Raw genomic sequence first — 17,934 nt, forward strand, 5'->3', positions numbered from 1 at the left:
TGCCACATTTGGCAGTGGTTTCCAATGAAAATAGTCATCAATAAAAATGGCTTTCATTTTGCAATGAAAGACTTCATGCAAGTCTGAAATGTGCCCTCTTCAGTGCCCTAATCTGCTGGCCTTTGCCAGTAGTGTTTAATGCTAGATTTCCTAATCCTCTTCCCCTGTAGCCTCTAAACTACAGGTCACGCTCTGAATGTAAGAGGTTATTAAATCATCACTCCAGCCACCACTGATGGAGTGGCTTAAATTGTGTCATATTTGATTCTGGCAACTTGACAGGGTGCCTGAGTTAACTTCAGCAGAAATTTGTGAGCTCCTCTGCTGAGAAACTGGAGTGCTACTCTGCCAGAGGATGTGAGGCAGGGGATGGGCAGAAACTGACATGAACGAAGTAGAAAACAAACAACACCACCAAGTGAGGATGCCTGTGGCCACACTTAATTACTAACAGAATAAATTGTTCGTTTTTCGTCAGTTAAAAATGATACATTGGAAGAAAAAAAGGAGGAAATAGTAAAATCTCTCCATACTTAAAATGCCTGCATTTAAGCCTTGTTCCTTTAAACCCTGTACTTGCAGGAATCAAAAAGAAGCAGTGAATGTGTATGGCCCTGTTTTCACTTGTTTGAGGCCTGATTTAGTCAAAGCCAGATTATTCATGACGCTTTTAAACAGCCTCCTCAGGAGAAGTAGGGCAGGAAACTCCCACAATAATCCTCACAATGGGAGCCAGAGGCCAGCCAAGCACTGCCTGGGACACGTGAAGAGGAAAGCCAGTGTGCCTCTGAGCCACCGAGGGGTTTCAGTCTCAGTAGTTCAGTGCTAGCCCTTTCATGAGAAAGTCAACCTTATCACAGCCAGCCAGCAGGGTAAGCAGAGAGCAATGTGTGCTGGCTAGGGAGGTACTTTGCATTTGCTACCTTGCATCTGCTCTTTACTGTAGAGAAGCTTTCAGCTGGCAGTGGCCTGCCCCAACTCCATGGGTTTTAAATAAATCGGAATAAACACATTCATGCAATATGCAGCCCTGCTCTGGCCCCTTTGATGAGGGTCCATAGCCAGCCCAATGGTACCGCCATGGCTGGGGTGGGAAATGTGCACGCGTGCACCTGGCCAACGCGCAGCTCCATGTTTGTTTCCACTGAGAAAGTTTTGACCTGCTTTAAGAGCCATTGCTATGGAAACCTAATGAGAACATAATTGAATCACACATCTTTGCTTTCTGTCTCTTTCTCACACTGGTGCCAGCAAGGTCAGTACCTTATAGGCCTGCTTTCTCTTCAGGTTCATGCAAATCCGATAAAAATACCAAAGGCCCATTTTCTTCCCTCTGCCAGCTCCGGTTAGATAAATTATCTTGTATTCAGTCAGGAGCAGTTACAAGCCTGTTCGGTTTTCATACTAATGATGTGACTGGGCCATTTCCAATGCACATGGATAACCAAATGGCATCGTGGCAGAGCCGGTGCAGGCTTTTGCATCAGTCTGTTCACTGCTATGAACGTTAATAATATTTATTGATTGAAAATTCCAACTAAAGCATTTTCTTCAGTGGTCTATAAATAGTCATTGGGAAGAAAAAAGGGGGCTAGTATCAGTTTATTGAAGTTGGTAGCAGTAGTGGTTTCATTGTCAGATGGTGCTGTGCACCTGTGGATTTTATGTGCCAAAAATGAGATGTGGCCACGTGTTAAAGCACATCTGCATCAAACATACTTAGTGATGAAACAAAAACCCATCCACAGTTCTGTCGTTCTCAGTCCCAGTGTTTATTCTGCTTGGAGAATGATGAGCTTTCAGAACTCCTTGGTTGCGTTTGTAAAGGCAGCACATGGTGGCACTGGTTTCTTTTTCCCGTTCTGTGGTGTACCAGCATATCACATCTCGAGGCATGTATGACTGCTTCTTGTGCAATCAACCTTTCTGCATGTGAGGTAAGCTATAGGGTTTCTCTGGCTGAATCAGAATCAGCACAGAGTTCTCAGAGAAAGGTGTAGCCTGGTAGCTGAACACAGCCTAATTAAAAGCCTCCTTTATAGGCAGATACAGTCACAGTGGGCTTGTGACAGAAATCTTTGTCACAAGGATGTAGTTCATCCTTGTTCACCAGTGTTTGAAGCGCACCTCTAGGATTTCAGAGGGAGAGATTGCTTTAGTATAGCAACGTTATCTCAGCTGCAACACTTTAATGGAAAGATGACATCAAAGACCATTTTGCATGCCTGGCAGCTTTGCCGTTGTTCATACAAAAGCAGTGATCCCACAGGCTGGAAAAGAAGAACTAGAAGTGCCCTCCAGAGGCGGTCCTCATGTCCATCTCATCCTGATCGGAGACATCTGGTCTGGTTTGCATCTTTCAGGAACCTCCTAAAAGCAGTTCGTTTTTACAGCTTCCCTCCCATTCTCTACCTACTGTTGGAAGTTTGTCCAAATCATTAGGAAATGCTAACTCCTCATTTCTTTCCAGCTTATGTCTGCTTGTTCCTGTGCCTGTTTTATTAATAGGTGATAAATTAATCTTGTAGCTTTCAATTTTACTGAAGAGGCAAAATTTTCCTAGCTTCTCTGGTGAGACAAAGTGTTGAGCTCTAACTATTCTAATAGCTTTTCTCTTTAACTCTTCTGACTTGAATTTGTTTTTCTGAGCACAAGTAACTGCAGTCATACAGGCTATTCCTATGCATGTTCATTAGTCATATGGCCATTGGAATTTCCCATCCTTCTGCCTGTTAGGATTAAAGAGTAGGGCTTTATTCCTGTCATCTTCTTCAGCCAGTTTCTCCAGGTACTCTGTCATTTGCAGTTGGCAAACCTCCAGCATTTCAAATACTGTCTTGATGACAGCTTTTTTCATGTATTTACACATTTTGGCATAGAATGCTGATTCATTTCTGTTAAGCCAATCTTTTCTAATCTAGTTTCTGGGCCTGGGTTGTCCACTGCTGCTTTTGCTACCAGATTTTGAGAGTGTTCTCTTGTAATTTACTCAGCTCCACAGAAATCTATCATCTCTCTGAGTCAGCAGTGCAGTAGCATCTAGTTATTCCCCAAACCAGTTCAATTTTTAGATACTCTTATTGTGCTGGGTTTTTGTTGTTTGTTTCAGCAGTGTGGCTACAAGAGGTCCTAGATAAAGGCCTAGAAGATGGTTTTGAATTTGTGAGATTAATGGATTATATTTTTCACCCATTCTGAAGCTCATTTCCAGGGATTCTGGGCAGATACAAAAGTACTCCTTCCCTCTTGTCATAAATCTTTTGTCTTCCTTTCTGTCTGAATGTTGCCCATACATTTCTCCTGCTATACACTGTGACAGTTCAGCACAAGTTATCAGTCTATGAATGGAAGAACACAAATCACTTTCGGCGCACGTTCACAGAGGAGCTGCGGATTTAACAGAGTAGGGGAGTGTAATGGACAAATCAAACATAAAGCAACTCCGAGGCACTATGGAATTTTTCACTAGACATCCAGGAAGTAAAGCACTTGATTGATTTCACTGAGAATTCTTAAGCGTCAGAGTTGCCTGATGGAAGTAAAAAGCAAATGCTTTGTCAGGCTCTATGTGGTAGATAGTGTTGGCATTTCCGTCCTTTAATACTAGTTGTTAGCATTTTCAAGGTCAGCTCAGATATGAAATATTTCCTCTTTAGGGAATGCATGAAATGATCATTGGGATTTGCATCCTCTGATGAAATGCAGTATACTACCTAAATCAGCTATAGAATAGAAGGTAGACTGTTTGCTATGGATCCTACTCCTTACTCTCTGTAGCTCAGGAGCATAATGAGTTTGCTCCTACCGCTGTCCCCCTTCTTTAAATAGCCTGCATGGAACAAGTTGGTGGTGTCGGACTAATTTCACCTGCTGCTTACCAGCACTTTTGTTGGCAGCTGTGGAAGAGAAGAAAAGAAATAGAATGGATTTAGAGGCTGAAGGGTGCAAGATACTGCCTCTGTACTTTGAAGCTGATGTCACTAAGGAGACTAAGTTCTGAGAGCAAAGAAATCTCATTTCCCGGAGATGGCGATTTGGTGCAGTTTGTGGATACCAAATTCATTGATGATAAATAATGTAGCTGTTTACTTGGTGGGTGAAATCTGTGCTCAGGTACAAAATGTGCACTGAATTAGTTCTATCATTTCCAACAGAAGCTGACTTTCTTTTTCCTTAGTCATATCCTTATAAAAGTCTCTCTATATATTTTAACCTGGTTTTCTTTTATTTAGAAATCTATCACTAGCAACTTTACCTTTAAATTTCATAATGTAATTTTGACCTTGTGGAACGTATGTTAATTTTGACACTGAGTATTTTCCCAGAAAGTATGGGATGGTGCAAACCTATATTAACATTTCCTTTTCAAGGGTAAACTTTAATATCAAGGAAGACACTACATGTTTTCTCCTACCTGATACACTCAAATCTGAAGTTTGGCTGTTTCAGCTGATTTGCAGTTTGTGCTGGATTAAAGTTGTAATTAGTCCAAGGCTGAAAGAGGTTAGATTTCACAGCTTGGCTGTGCCAAACCCTCTTTGCCCAGATGAATTTCTAAATCAAACTGAAACTTCATACTGTCTCATTTCCCCTCTAATGATGTCTTTTCATATTGATGAGTGTGTTTTTCATGCTCACAAAACCTTGGCCAGTAATTACCTTCATCTTTTAAGCTCTCAACTGGTTTAACTGAAATTTTCCTTCAAGAGATTTATTGAATTTATCAAAAATTCTTCATTGCCCTCTTCTGGGAGTCTAGGAGAATGCAAGGAGCCTGTTCAAATGCAATGAACAGAAACTAGCATATGACATGTATGTATTATATGGCCTCATTTACAGAATGATTTGGCTTGAGGTCTTCTTGGTATGCTGGGATCTATGTGTTTTTATTTTGCATGGGGATGGTACAGGCATAGCACAATAGGGCATTGTCACGTCACAGGGCAGAGGTCTTGGCAAAAACAGTGCTGTAATGCTTTGCAGTTGGAGCCTCAAGCAAAGTCATTGAAGTTGGCAAGAGTCATTTCACTGGCTTGGCTCCATTTTGATGGAGATTCCCATAGGAAGTCTTCAAAAAATTTTGCAAGATTTGTTAATTTCTATTAGCTCTATTTGCATAGGCAAAACTAAATACAAACACAAAAACCTGAACAGGGAGTGATGTCTCATCAGAGAACCTGCAGCGAACCATTGGTTCTGAGTTGGAATCCACTATGGAAAACTGGTTCAATCAGAGTGACATACTATTTTACTGGGTTATTTGTAAAGCCTATGTTGTGCAAAAACAAGTCTCTCTTAACTAGCTTTTGAGTAAGGGAACATAAGTCGGTGGAAAAGCACACAGGTGGTTTCCTGTCTCACTTGATAGGACGAATTTTCCTCACCCAGTTAAATTGCTGCTCTTGTCCTCCCCACATTGGCTTTCTGAAATTTAATGAATGCACATTTATAAAACATTTTCAATTGAAAGACAAATAAGCCAAAAACTGTTAGAAACCTAAATAAATACAGCATCCCCAGTGCCACAGCTTTAATGAAACCAATGAAATCTAAGGCAGGGAAGTATATAAAAATAATTTTTTGAGGGATTCCTAGATGCTTTTGGCTTAACTGTAGGTTTCTGTCAGTATTGTATTTCTCTGTTCTGGTCATAAAAGGTTTGTTTCTGAGCTTTCAAAGGGGAACTCAGTTACTGTGGTTAGACCAGTGAGTTTAGTTTTTGTCTCCAACTTGCAGCATTTGGAAGAAAGGGGAAGAGAAAATAGCCCGTGATGTATTGTTTGGAAACTATAATTTACTGTAATCAGACAGCTCCCATGAAATGTGAGAGGTTTGCATCAATAAGTCCATTTCTCTTTTGTGTTCTAGGCTCTCCATTCATAAATCAAGTTCGGAAGAAGGCTCTGTAGGTCAGTATATTTCATTTTATCTGATACTTCAATTGAATTCTTAAGCAGGTTTTCAGTTTTGCTTGCACAAGGATGTGAGGAGCTGAGTAAACAGAATGCCAGCAGAAGTCAGCAGCATTTAGGATGGGGGGGGAGGGCAAGCCTAAGGAGCTTTAAAAGTGGGATGCTGAGGGTCTCCATGGTCTCAGACACTGCTCAGCCAGCATAGTCTTCTGATAACTACACAGCTTTTTGGCTCGTGATATTGCTTTCAGATTCTATAATATTAGTTCACTACTAGCCTGTTTGTATTCCAAAAGTTACTACTACCACCAATAAACAACTGGTTTTCTGTTACTTTTGGGCATGTCATGCTGGAGTCTTATCCTTTGTTTCTGAGATATTTTGCATTCTTAAATAACAATTTGTTTTCTGTTCTTTCACTGTTTTTTATCTTACCATAATTAGTTCAAACTGCTATGTAGACATATTGGTTGAGCTGATAAAATTCTAGATAGGTTGTTTTTAAATTAAAAAGAAAAAAAAAAAAGGCAAACATTATTTAATTTATTAGGAAAACTGGAGCGGGGGAGTTGTTTCTTTTTCTTTTTTTTTCCACGGTAATATCCTCGCAGTCTGAAATAAAGCTGTGCCTCAGAGTTTCAATAAACTCAACTGTGGAGCTTCAAGGACAAGATCCAGAATAGCATAGTCATATGCTGAAATTCAGTGGTGCAAAATAAAGCGTTCATCTGAATTTCTGAAAAACAGCAGAGGGTGGAAGTAGTTCTGTATCAGTAACATTTCTGCCAGATCAGGCACAGTATGTTCTCTTGCAGATGGCATGAACTTCATAGCATGTGCCCTGATTGATTCAACAGAGCACAGTTATATGCCATCCCTTGTTCCGAATCTTCTTTCTAAAATAAATAATTCACTTCTGGGTCATTGGGCAACATGCAGATCTGATATTAGTGGACATGTATTCCCAGCCTTGTACAATCAAGGCATGGAGGGAGCAAGAATCGGATGTAGCTGATGGTCTCAAGAAATTTCTCATGCCGAGTATGTGCGCGTGTTTTTATATATACGAAGTGTTTATTTTCTATATAGATATGCAAACATATAAGAGAATTCGTTATCTGTCTTGTGGCTTAGGCTGCATAACTGGAGTTCAGCTGAAGCAAAAAACCAACAAAATGCTTCAAAAGCACTTCCAAACTTGACATTATCAACAGACTGGAGACTATAACAGATATCGAAATGAATGTTAAATATTTTCTGTTTGTAATTCCAAATATATGTGAGTTAGTGGCTGATCTCAGTCATCTGTAGCATTGGCAATTGTGAAAGAGTATGTATGTTTCTCTGAAATGTCTACATCAGCATAGTTCTAATATAGAATAAATCAAGAAAAACGGAAGATTTTAATTCTTTTATTCTTGTTTTTGACTTGGAAAATATAGCTTGAAAACTTCTGTAATGTTTACTAACTGATGTTTCTTTCCAAAATTCTTCTTCCCCTCCCTCCCTCCCTCTTCCCCCTCCCTAATTTCCTTTTAGGGAAAGCAGACTGGAAAAAGAAAAATAAGTTTTTTTGGCAGAATTTCCGAAAGAACCAGAAAGGATTGATGAGGCAAACTTCAAAAGGTAAACCTTTATAAAGGATTTTTGGACCAATTCGTATAGAATGTAGTTATCCAACCTCACTAAAGATTAAATCTCCTTTGCAGCAGCATGAGAGTCACAGATCTGTGGATCTGGAAGTTGGAACACCTGCAGTCCTGATTGTCAGTGATCACACTTACATGAAATGATGCAATTAATGGATTGTTATGAATAACATATAAAAATGAACGAGATGCTTTCTGTTCTGACTGAATGAGAGAAAAGCTTTTTGTGGTGCTTGGCTATGCTGACCTGTTTGCTTTAGGCTTTAATCCAGACTCTCATTTCAGGAAAAAACACAAGAAGGGATAGTAAAAGTGCATCTGGTGAATAGTGAAAATGTAGGATTGATTCCACTGAAACTGTCAGATCTCTTTCTCTGGTTCTCCAGAAGATGCAGCTGTGCATTGCTTTAAGTATTTTTCTTCATAAATAAAATTTCTGTTTCCTCATGTGTATCTGTTACATGCTTCTGCTGCAAACAGATGCTTCACAACATTTCTATGTTTCATTGCTGTGTTCAAATGGATTATGAAAAATGATTTGAACCTGCCTATGAGGTGGATAGGTCACATTTATACTCAGTGAAGTGTAGATCCTTGTTGGCTCTCAAGGCATACTCTGCCTGTGCTGACATGAGAAGTTCAAACCAGAAGATGAGGTCCTGGAGGTTGGAGGCCAAGCGTGTCCAGCACTCTATGCCTACTCATAGCCAGTTAGATGGCAGGTGGACAGGCAGGTGGTGCCAGTCTGCAGTTTGAGAGATGTGGCTAATCTGCAGCAGAGAGCTTTTAGAGCCCAGCACACTGTTCCTAGAGGAGCTTCCCATGCACTCTTTTAGCTGACGGCAGTATTCCTCAGGGTTGGGTTCTGGACTTTGCTGCCATTAGTGCTTTCTCTTTTCATTCTTCAAGGTCAATAATTATGTGATATCAGTTATGTTTTATTTCTCTCTCTCATACTGTCTTGATTTCAATGTCAAAGTAGGCTTGGGTTTTCTAGTCCTAATTTACTTCCTATTCTTGTTTAGTTATTTACAAATGATTCAGTCCTCCCAAATCAAACTATGAGACTACTCTGGGGAGAGTCTGTTCTGGCCAGCCAGATCCATGTGGTGACCAGATTTCAGAGGACCATATAAAATCCTGTTCCAATATATTTCACTTTCTACATGACCTCTTACACATGCTTTTTTTTCCTTTTTCTTTTTATATATCTCTATGCAGGAGAGGATGTGGGGTACGTGGCCAGTGAGATCACGATGAGTGATGAGGAACGGATCCAGCTGATGATGATGGTTAAAGAGAAAATGATCACTATTGAGGAAGCACTTGCTAGGGTATGTTAAGTACACATTTTATTTTTCCTGAAAAAAACATGAATTATGATGCGAGGTAAACCAGTCTGAAGTTTCTGGCTGCTTATAAAACAAACTGCCTGTTTGTCCTATCTCACTAGGTAGCATAAATTAGATAGTAATTCCCTTGTTTATAGGAATAGTGGGATTTAGCCTAGCCCAAAATAGATGCCTATGGCAAATGAATCAAGTCCTAAAACATTTACTTCTCTCCACTGGCAATAAAGGATGCCAATCAAGGAAGAGTTCAAGTACAGATGTTTTCATTGCAGTTGTCTAAAGCTAAGGGAGTTGAATGCCACCTGTACCAGCCCACATTTATGATGCATGTTCATAGATTTGCTTAAATGCTGAAAAGAATGCTTCACATTTTGCTGTGCTTGCCTTATTTTCTTCAGAATACATACATTTCTTGTTATTTCCCTGCTGCTAATGGCTGAAGGGCAGTTTGAATGAATGCTTCCATTTTTAGGAATTAAAACTTTTTGAGGCTGAAGTTTATTCTGCTTTTGTTTTAGATGAAAAGAGGGTGTTTTGGTTTAGCCTTCAGGAAAACGTAGTCAGCCTTTTTTGGCATTTGACATTAAAATAAAAACAGATGTCATTTTTGATCAAATACAGTGACTGGCACAAGTGTATCCTTATAAAATCTGAATTTTGATGAAACACAACTGTAAATTATTGTGGTTTTGCAGCAATTTTGCTGAGATTTTAATTATTCAGGAGTCAAAAGTCAATGCTTAAATTTCTGCTCCTGTCTTAATTTGGTTCCCTTGTGCAAAATACCCATATTGAGCACAGGGAATTCTGTATGGGCATCTGAGGTTCATAAAACATGAGCTGGATTGCAAATTGTCAGTTGATTGAATTCCCTTTGATGACGCAGTATGTCTGAAATAGGTAATTGTTAAATTTAATTGTAAATATTAAAGCTGTGTTATTGTCTGAGGAAAATATTGCTTTGCTGGGAATCATATCACCAAAAAAAGAACCAAAAACAGCCACAATTTTAAAATTACGAAGGAGTAACATTGGGATCTCTGCTGTTAAAAATTCTCTGGGAGGAGTGTTCCACTTGATCCTTACTGTTCAATGTGTGTACTGGTATTGTTTCCCTCTAGCGGTCTGAGCTGCTAGCAGCAATTTTCTCTTTAAATCATCAGTTCATCTGGTAGGATTAGTTATATGTATTGAGACATCAATTGGAAAATGGTAAAAATAGTCCCTAGTTGTGAAATTACAAGAGATGTCTCCTAGTCTTCACTGTAGGTCACTTTCTTTTTGAAGGACATTGATAGCCTACTGTGACGTAGTCTGTCCACTTCAAACATGGGGATGTATAATGTATGTTTTGCCAATTACAGTTCATCCAGATTGAGTATTTGCAGGTTACTTCCTTTTAAAAAATAAACCTCATCATTAAAACTTCTGATTGTGAAATAATGAGTATATTTTAAACAAGTGAGGCAGGCAACGCAAAGGTTCTGATTTTTCCAGTTCCTCAGTGTTACTGGGAGAAAAATAAAAGGACATTAACTCTTGCTATTTTAATGAAGATTGATAGCTGCTTGGCACTGGAAAATGGGCTCCCTGTCTTTTCAAATTTCAGCTGAAGGAGTATGAGTCCCAGCACAGGCAATCAAGTACTGTAGATGCTACAGACTGGCCTGATGGTTCTTACTCAACTTTTGATGGGTCTTCCAATTGTAATGTAAGTACCTGTCCTTACAATATAGCTCCCCTATACCATTTAATATTCAAAGTCTTTCAAGTATCCTGATTTACCTGGTGATTTTCTTAATAGCAAATTTATCATTTGATCCCAAGATGCTACATTCTATTTACAGAAAATCTTTGATGGGGATTTTGAATCTTCAGGATCTGTTGCTGTAGACCTAAACTTGAATTTCTATATAATTTCTTTAATATGCAGGAAGGGGTCCTTTGGATTTTTTATTTTTTATTTTTTTTCCTTTTTTATATTACCTAAGGAAAATTATTTCGTTTTACTTCTCAGTTACTGTAAATCAACAGAGTTTCCTCATTCCTTCCTACCCCTTACTGATGTGTCTGAGCTGAGGGTCCGGCTAAATCCTAGTTTCTTGCTGCTTTCAAACAGTTCTAGCTCTGCCTTTGCTAACTCTTAGCCCAGAGTTTGCAGCTCTTGCCAGATCCATAAGTAGTGAGGCTCAGCTTTCCTGCCTTATTTTTGCTTCTGAGCTGTGCAGCTTCTCTTGTTTTATGGGCACCAGACAGTCTTTGTGTCATGCCATACTGAATTAATTAATTTTTCCTTCTAAATATCTTCATTTTCACTGAGTAATTTATTCCACTTCATTTCCCTAATTGAAAGTTCACAAATAAATCTTACAGAAGAACCCATTCGGCTGTCAAGCCCAAGCTCTTTGTAACCCATATAATTGAATCATAGACTTTTGAGCCCATTGATTGATTTATTTATTTTATTGTCAATGGAATTTCCTGCTAACTGCAGCAGAGTTAGATTCTTCTCCCTAAATGGAGAGAGGAATGCTATATCATTTTATGAGATGTTTAAAATATTTTGTGGTGGAGAAAGATTTTCTTACTTGTATTAAGAAAAAAAATAATAATAATAAAACCCATCTTCAGTTAGATAGGAATGGAGGGGGCTGATGTTGCTTTCTGCTCTGATCTGCTATTTCAGAAATGTGCAAAGAATATAGAAGGAAGGATCTTGATTCTTCTGCACTGGCTGTCTAGCCAGGTGAAAGCTGTCTTATTATTTTTTTCATAGGTATTTATAGCCTGGACTGTCCCCTCTTAAGGCCTTTGACTAGGATACCTAGAATATAAAAGCCACTAAACTCTCATTTCTTAGGTAAAATCTCAGAGGGATACTGAGTTTCTCTCTTAAAATTTCTGATAATGGTTTATGTTGAATTTACCAAAAGCTGTGTATACCTCTGAGAACCAAATATGACTCAGTATTTGCTCCCTAATGGGACAACCTGGCACCTTTTCTTTAAAATCATCTCTGTAAGCTGTTCTTACTCTTTGAGCCAAGATTTCCGTTGCATCTCTCCACTATTCTGCTAGGATTTGTACTATCTTCCTGCTGACGTCTTTGAGGGATCTCCATTCTGTTGTTCTAAATACCTCTGCTGTTTGTTGGGTTTTGTTTTGTTGTTGTTTGTTTGGTTTTTTTTTATCCTGGTTGCATTTAACAGAAGCTGTGAAACTGCTTGCCTTCACGGGAAGAGCAGTTCATGCGCAGAAATGAAAGTTCATTTTAGAACAGATATCAGTTTGGTTTCTTTCTTAGTGGACCTAAAAGCAACTAGGGTTAACTGGGGTGAAAGACTCTGGGCTGTAATTGACATGCCAGAGAGAGGAAACCAAGCAGAGGAAAGTATCAGATATATCTAGAGATAGGGCATATGTTCACCCAGGCTGTTATGCCAAAGGACATATCTATTAATCTGAAATGACCAGCTTTTGAAAGATTCAGAGATGATTCTAAGTTCAAGCCCTTCCTTTGCCAAATCGGTTGAATTTCAATGCCATTTGTGTGATTTGTATTCTATGAACTTGGAAACTGGGAACTGCCATACTCGTTTTATAGAGGCCATGAAGGGAAGATTTTTTTCCGTATATTAGAAACCTTCTGTTAGATAACCCACTGCCTTCTAGCCTCAGAATGTAATTTAAAATATGAGTCACTGAAATTGAAGTTTCTGGTTTGAATTAAAACTCCTTGGGCAATGACTTTTCTGATTCTGCTGGCATTTTTTCTGATCTCTGTTTTTTATGTCTCATGGCCAAGCTGTTACTAGGCACTTTTTTGCGGAACATTGTGATCATACTTGGTCATTCTGTCAAAATTTTCTGAACGCCAATGATAAAAATGAATTGCACGATACTTGCAGATTGAGGGAACTGGGAAAAACATAATTTCTACTTTACTTGCTGCTCACTTGTTCAACAGCCCTTGGGTATTTAAGAGAGATCAAAACTCTAGTATAATTGCTTTTCTTTCTATTTCTTTTCCCCATTCTTCCCAGGCATAGAAACCCTCTGGTAGGTTTAGGAGGACTTGTGAGGATGGGTCATTATGTTTTATGGTCTAGCTTTGCCACTAACAGCATTCCAAGAAGAAAAAAAAAGGTAGTTACTAAGCATTTGGGTAATCTAGAAATGGGGACAGAACATCAGGTGATCTCTCTCTGTACTTTCAAGTCAGGCCTGCCCATGGCATTAGAGCAACTACCTATGAGATAGCATCTAGTGGACAAATATAATTGTTGTTTTTAATTCTGTTATAAAAACAAAACAAAACAAAACGAAAATCCCCACATTTTTTAGCTTGTATAACCTTCATGTGCTTATGACTAATATGGCTGGTGTTGATACCGAACTGACTTTTAGGATTTAAAGATTCTTTTTCTCCCCTCCTTCTCTTTTAAATTATAAGCGAATGGAAACTTACATTTCATATCCTTTTAAATTTAAATCCTAAAGATGAAGAAAGGATTGAAAGGTCATCTCAGCATCCACAGGGAAGCAGCCTGATGTCATTTCTGTGCTATTAATTCCTTGTCTTGTTTGTTTTCTCATAAGAAACAAACAAATGAAAGCTTTTCCAAGCCAGTAGTTGACTTGATTCTCTGCCACTTTAGAACAGTCAGTAGCTTTCAACCTTGCTACTTCAATTCCTTTGCTTTGCAACGAAGTTATGTGTATTATTAATTTACTAATGTGGAAATGCAGTTGAAATTGTTTTTCTTCTTAGTCAGATGTCTCAAGTCTGAAACACCTCATCATTTTTAACAAATCGATTTTTGCATTTTTATTTTCATCTCTGTTGAAATGAAGTCTGCTCTCAGTAGCCATAAGACGGGATTACCTTGCATTTTGCCAGCTGTTGACATGTAAAGCAGGTTTAAGCTTACAAATTACTCTCATTCTGGATTTTAGATAAGGACCTGTTTGTCCTAAGTAGTAAGAAAGATGAGGGAAAGAGGTTTTGAAAATTAACACTCACTTTCCATTTACTGAGGTGTCTTTTATGCTTCTTAAAAATATGAGCACATTTCATAACCTCTGGGCTCTGAAACTCTGTCCATCTAAAGCAGAAGCCTGGAAGAGCTGGTGTATCTCCAGAGCTCTGCTTGGAGGATGAAACACTGTTAGGAGAAACCCATATATATCCTTTCTGCATGCTCTGCTGAAAGACTGTTAATGGGTACTATTCGTACTTACTATGAGAGTGGGGGGAAGCAGAGGAGGAAGATTGTGACAGAAGTGTGTGTATCATACATATGCTGTTGCTGAAACAAACCACTAATTAACTTTGCTGACAGCTTCTGTAGATGTGAGTTAATAAAGTTGTAATTATCCTCGGACTGAACTGTTCTGTTGGTCTCACTGGTCTTTTGTGCTGCAGTTTTGATCATCAGATAATGATCAGAGCTCGTTAGTGCAAGCATCCAGGTAGTGTAACATGCCTTCAATTGAGGAGTGCCACAGTGAGAGCCTCTGAACCCCACTCCCTGCTATGTGCTGCCATGTCAACCTCAGAAGAGAGACATTAAAATTAAAAAAAAAAAAAAAAAATTATCTTCCTCTTAACAGTACAGCCCACAGGTGGAAGAGAGGAAAGCAGTAGTGCTCTTCCATCTGTCCTCTGAAAACCTCTTCACCCAGGACTGCTAGCATGGCACCCCTACCATTAGGAAATTAGCATCCTATTTGTTTTCTCTGGAGTGAGTGACAACAGTTCTGCTAAACAGGAGACTAGATGAGCGGGTCTCCTACAGTGAGGCCATTGCTCAGGAAAATTTCCAGTCACGTTTTCGCTCTTTCCCATCTGTTATTGATCCACCTTGTCGGGGAAGGCAGCAAATCAAGTCCACACAGAGACAGGTCTAGCTAAACCAAAATAGTCTTTTGTTGTTTCTGGTTTTTGTGTTATTTCCCAAGGACATTTTTATTCACCAAATCTTTAAATGGGGCTGAAAGAGAATTCAGTGTTGGTTTTGTATCTACTACCATTGTGAAAAGCAGAATAATGGACAAGAATGGTGTTTGGGTCTTATTCATTTGAATTGGTGACATGCTGTAGCTGTTGAATCAGGATTGTACTACCTATGCACCTACTTAATTTGTGGCACAAAACCAACTCTAATAAAAGACCAAGTCTGGCACAGTTTCCTCTGAATCACAAGTTATTGCTGTATTGTTTGGTAAGTGCAGGAGTAGGAAGAAAAGGAGTAATTGCAGTATAACTTTTATAGCACCAGTTGCCACAGAGTAAATCTGGTGTAACCACAGCAAATCCTTATCACTCAGGGTTATGCTGTATTTAAGTGATTCAGATTGCTGATGTTTTCTAAACGGAACAATTTTTAAACTGATTTTTATTCTTATGACTGATGGATTCTTGAATCATTTAGCTGTTTGTTAGCATTATTTTTGCTAATTATATAGGACTGTATTACAATCAGTTTGAAGAAGTCCGTCATTTTAATTTTTTGGAGCTAATGTAGAAGTCAGTGAATACTGAGAAGCAGTTAGATATGAATGGAGAGACTAGAGTAGGATGTAGAGTTAGTAATTTGAACAGTAGTGTTGAAACTGTGGCAGCGTTGATACTTCTAGCATTTTGAAAGCTATGCACTGTTAGGCCTGTTTTTGCTGTTATCAGAGGATCTTCCAGTTTTTATAAGTCAACTCATTCCTTGAAAGGCTTAAGGATGGAAGAGGATGTTTCTGTGTTTCGGTTCTTGAAGATCTTGTTGCCGCCTCCAGGCCCTGTATGCTCTTTGAAGAAGCAAAGTGAAGCTGACACTGGGTATGGCTGTGAATGAATGCGGAGCATTCATCCTTGCTCTGAAGAGTCTAGTGACCCAATTCGTGTAAAGATCTCCTGAAAGGCACTGATGTCCCTCATTAGATTGGATGGTATACTTATTATTCATACTGAAGTTTCTGTAATATCGTCAGCTGCTATTAATAGTCATGATGAAGAAAGTGCCAATAATAAGACTCAGCTTCAAAATGTAAAAGTCCCCCACTGTACAGCTATCGTGGGGACCTGCCCTGGGAGTCACTAGCTGTCCTCATTTTCCAATGATCTCAGTTGGGAGGTGTCCAGTGCCTCTCACAGGAATCTAGTAGCAGAAGAATGGCTGTGTCTTTTGTTATGATCTTCTCCCCCATCTCTGTCTGTGCCTAGCAGCAGCAGGGTTTCCCATGGGTGTAGTAACACAGAAGCCTTCATGAGAGAAACAAATCCTCATTGCAGTTTCCAGGACACAACACAAAGTTTGAAGTTAGATCAGTGCAGTACAGAGTGGGAGATCGCAGCTGTGTTTATACATTGTTTTGAGAAAACATTGTATGGTGTTGGTTGTGTTGTTTTGGTTTTCTTTTAACCTATTTGACCTGAATTTTTTTTTCTAGAAGACTTTAGAATTTGAGGAAGTAATACATTAATTTAAGATATTCCTTACCATGGAGGTTCTGCCAAGTTGTCATGAAATAGGATTTCGCTAGGTATGTGTCCGTTCAGCTGGTGGTGCTAAATAATGTCAGGACAGGGTTATGGCAAAACACTTGGCAGTAACTTTGTACAAGTATATCCCCTGTTCTCTGCCAGCAGGAGTTGCATGTGAAGACCGAATATAATTACCCTCTAGTAGAGTCTCTAAGAAAAATCTTAACACTATCATAACTGAAAAGAGAACTTGCATTAATGCGCAGGCAGTGACTGTAATTGTGTTCATAACCACTTCTGTTTTCACTACGTGTAGACAAATCCCGTTGCTTGACTTGACCCTAAAATGTTTGGCCAGGTATTTTGGGAGGGTGGAAGGCAAGTTAGTTGAACACATATTCTGACACCTTTGTCTTTTATGCCTTTTGGCATCTGGGGAGCAGACTAACTTCTCTGCATATTACATAGAGGATAGAAGACCATGGTTTACAGCTTTTTCATGTGACCATTCTTACTGCAAACATCAGCCAGCAGGAGATGCTGTAATCCATAATGTGGTTTCCCTGCCCCCGTCTTTTCAGAAACCAAGCCTAATAAATTGGAACAAAGCCTTGCTCAGTTCAAGAATTAGGAATCTCAAAAGCCATGTGTTTCACTGTCCTATTTGGCAGACCCAGACTGAATAATCTTTACTTGTGGTACAATAGAAGATTTTAATTGCACTCCTGTCGTTTACCACTTGCCTCCCCTTCCTCCCCGCTGCTGGTGTTGACTTCTCCCATTTAGAACAGTAGCATTAATAGTTTTGATTGTTCAAAACTACTACCATAATGTAATTTGAATTACCGCACCCTTTGCTAAAGGGTTCTTGTTGTTGGTTTCCCTCCCCCCCCCCCAAAACAATCTCTGAAGTGAATTTCACTGTACTTTCATGCTTTGTCCTTCCACAGCTGGTTTTCTGAAATGCTCGAAGGTTACAGGACCAGTGATGTGCTCCATTCGTTAGTAATATATTCTACATTAAAGAGTAGGGATTCTCCCCGGGCCATCTTACCCTTGCCAAAACACAAAATGTAGTAGACACTCACTTTCCCGTGGGTAGGAGACTCTGCAAGAGATTTGGAAAGAAATGCTGTAATGCAACAGATATGAAGTAATGTAACAGAGCTTCATTCTGCTACATACACCTATGATGAGGAGTACGTGAGTGCAGTTGTAATGTAGTTAAAATTCATTATTCTCATCGGTGAGAGAAACAGTTCACCATGAGGAAATGTATCTGGCTTGCAGATGCAAATGTCAGCAATGTGCTTTGCAAAATTATTTAGCTAAAACCTGGAAACAGTTAACATCTAGGAATTTGCCTAAGCAGCTATTCTAATATCAAGACAGACCTCCAGGGAGAATTAAATTTTTCTGCTCTTGTTACTTATGACAAATACTTCCCACTAATTTCAGCAAGCAGTGTCGTCACTAGCTAACGTGTAATATATCTTTCACCAAAGTAGCTGTTGGACTCTCCTTTGATTTCCTTGTAAGTAACC

The 17,934-nt window shown here is 39.1% G+C and overlaps 1 protein-coding gene across 2 annotated transcripts in view; it reads left to right on the top strand.

Annotated features, from left to right (window-relative positions):
* The window catches only part of SASH1 (SAM and SH3 domain containing 1), a 490,601-nt gene that overhangs the window by 433,730 nt on the left and 38,937 nt on the right, over window positions 1–17,934 (top strand). The window contains exons 6-9 of one of the 2 annotated variants that reach the window (XM_032443944.1): window positions 5,869–5,909; window positions 7,452–7,538; window positions 8,783–8,895; window positions 10,523–10,624. In XM_032443944.1, coding sequence (XP_032299835.1) covers window positions 5,869–5,909; window positions 7,452–7,538; window positions 8,783–8,895; window positions 10,523–10,624 — 343 coding nt within the window. The remainder of the gene's footprint in view (window positions 1–5,868; window positions 5,910–7,451; window positions 7,539–8,782; window positions 8,896–10,522; window positions 10,625–17,934) is intronic. The other variant, XM_032443945.1, reaches the window with a different exon arrangement.

The sequence above is a fragment of the Coturnix japonica genome, chromosome 3 (genome assembly GCF_001577835.2).
Source record: "Coturnix japonica isolate 7356 chromosome 3, Coturnix japonica 2.1, whole genome shotgun sequence".
Classification (NCBI taxonomy): Eukaryota; Metazoa; Chordata; class Aves; order Galliformes; family Phasianidae; genus Coturnix; species Coturnix japonica.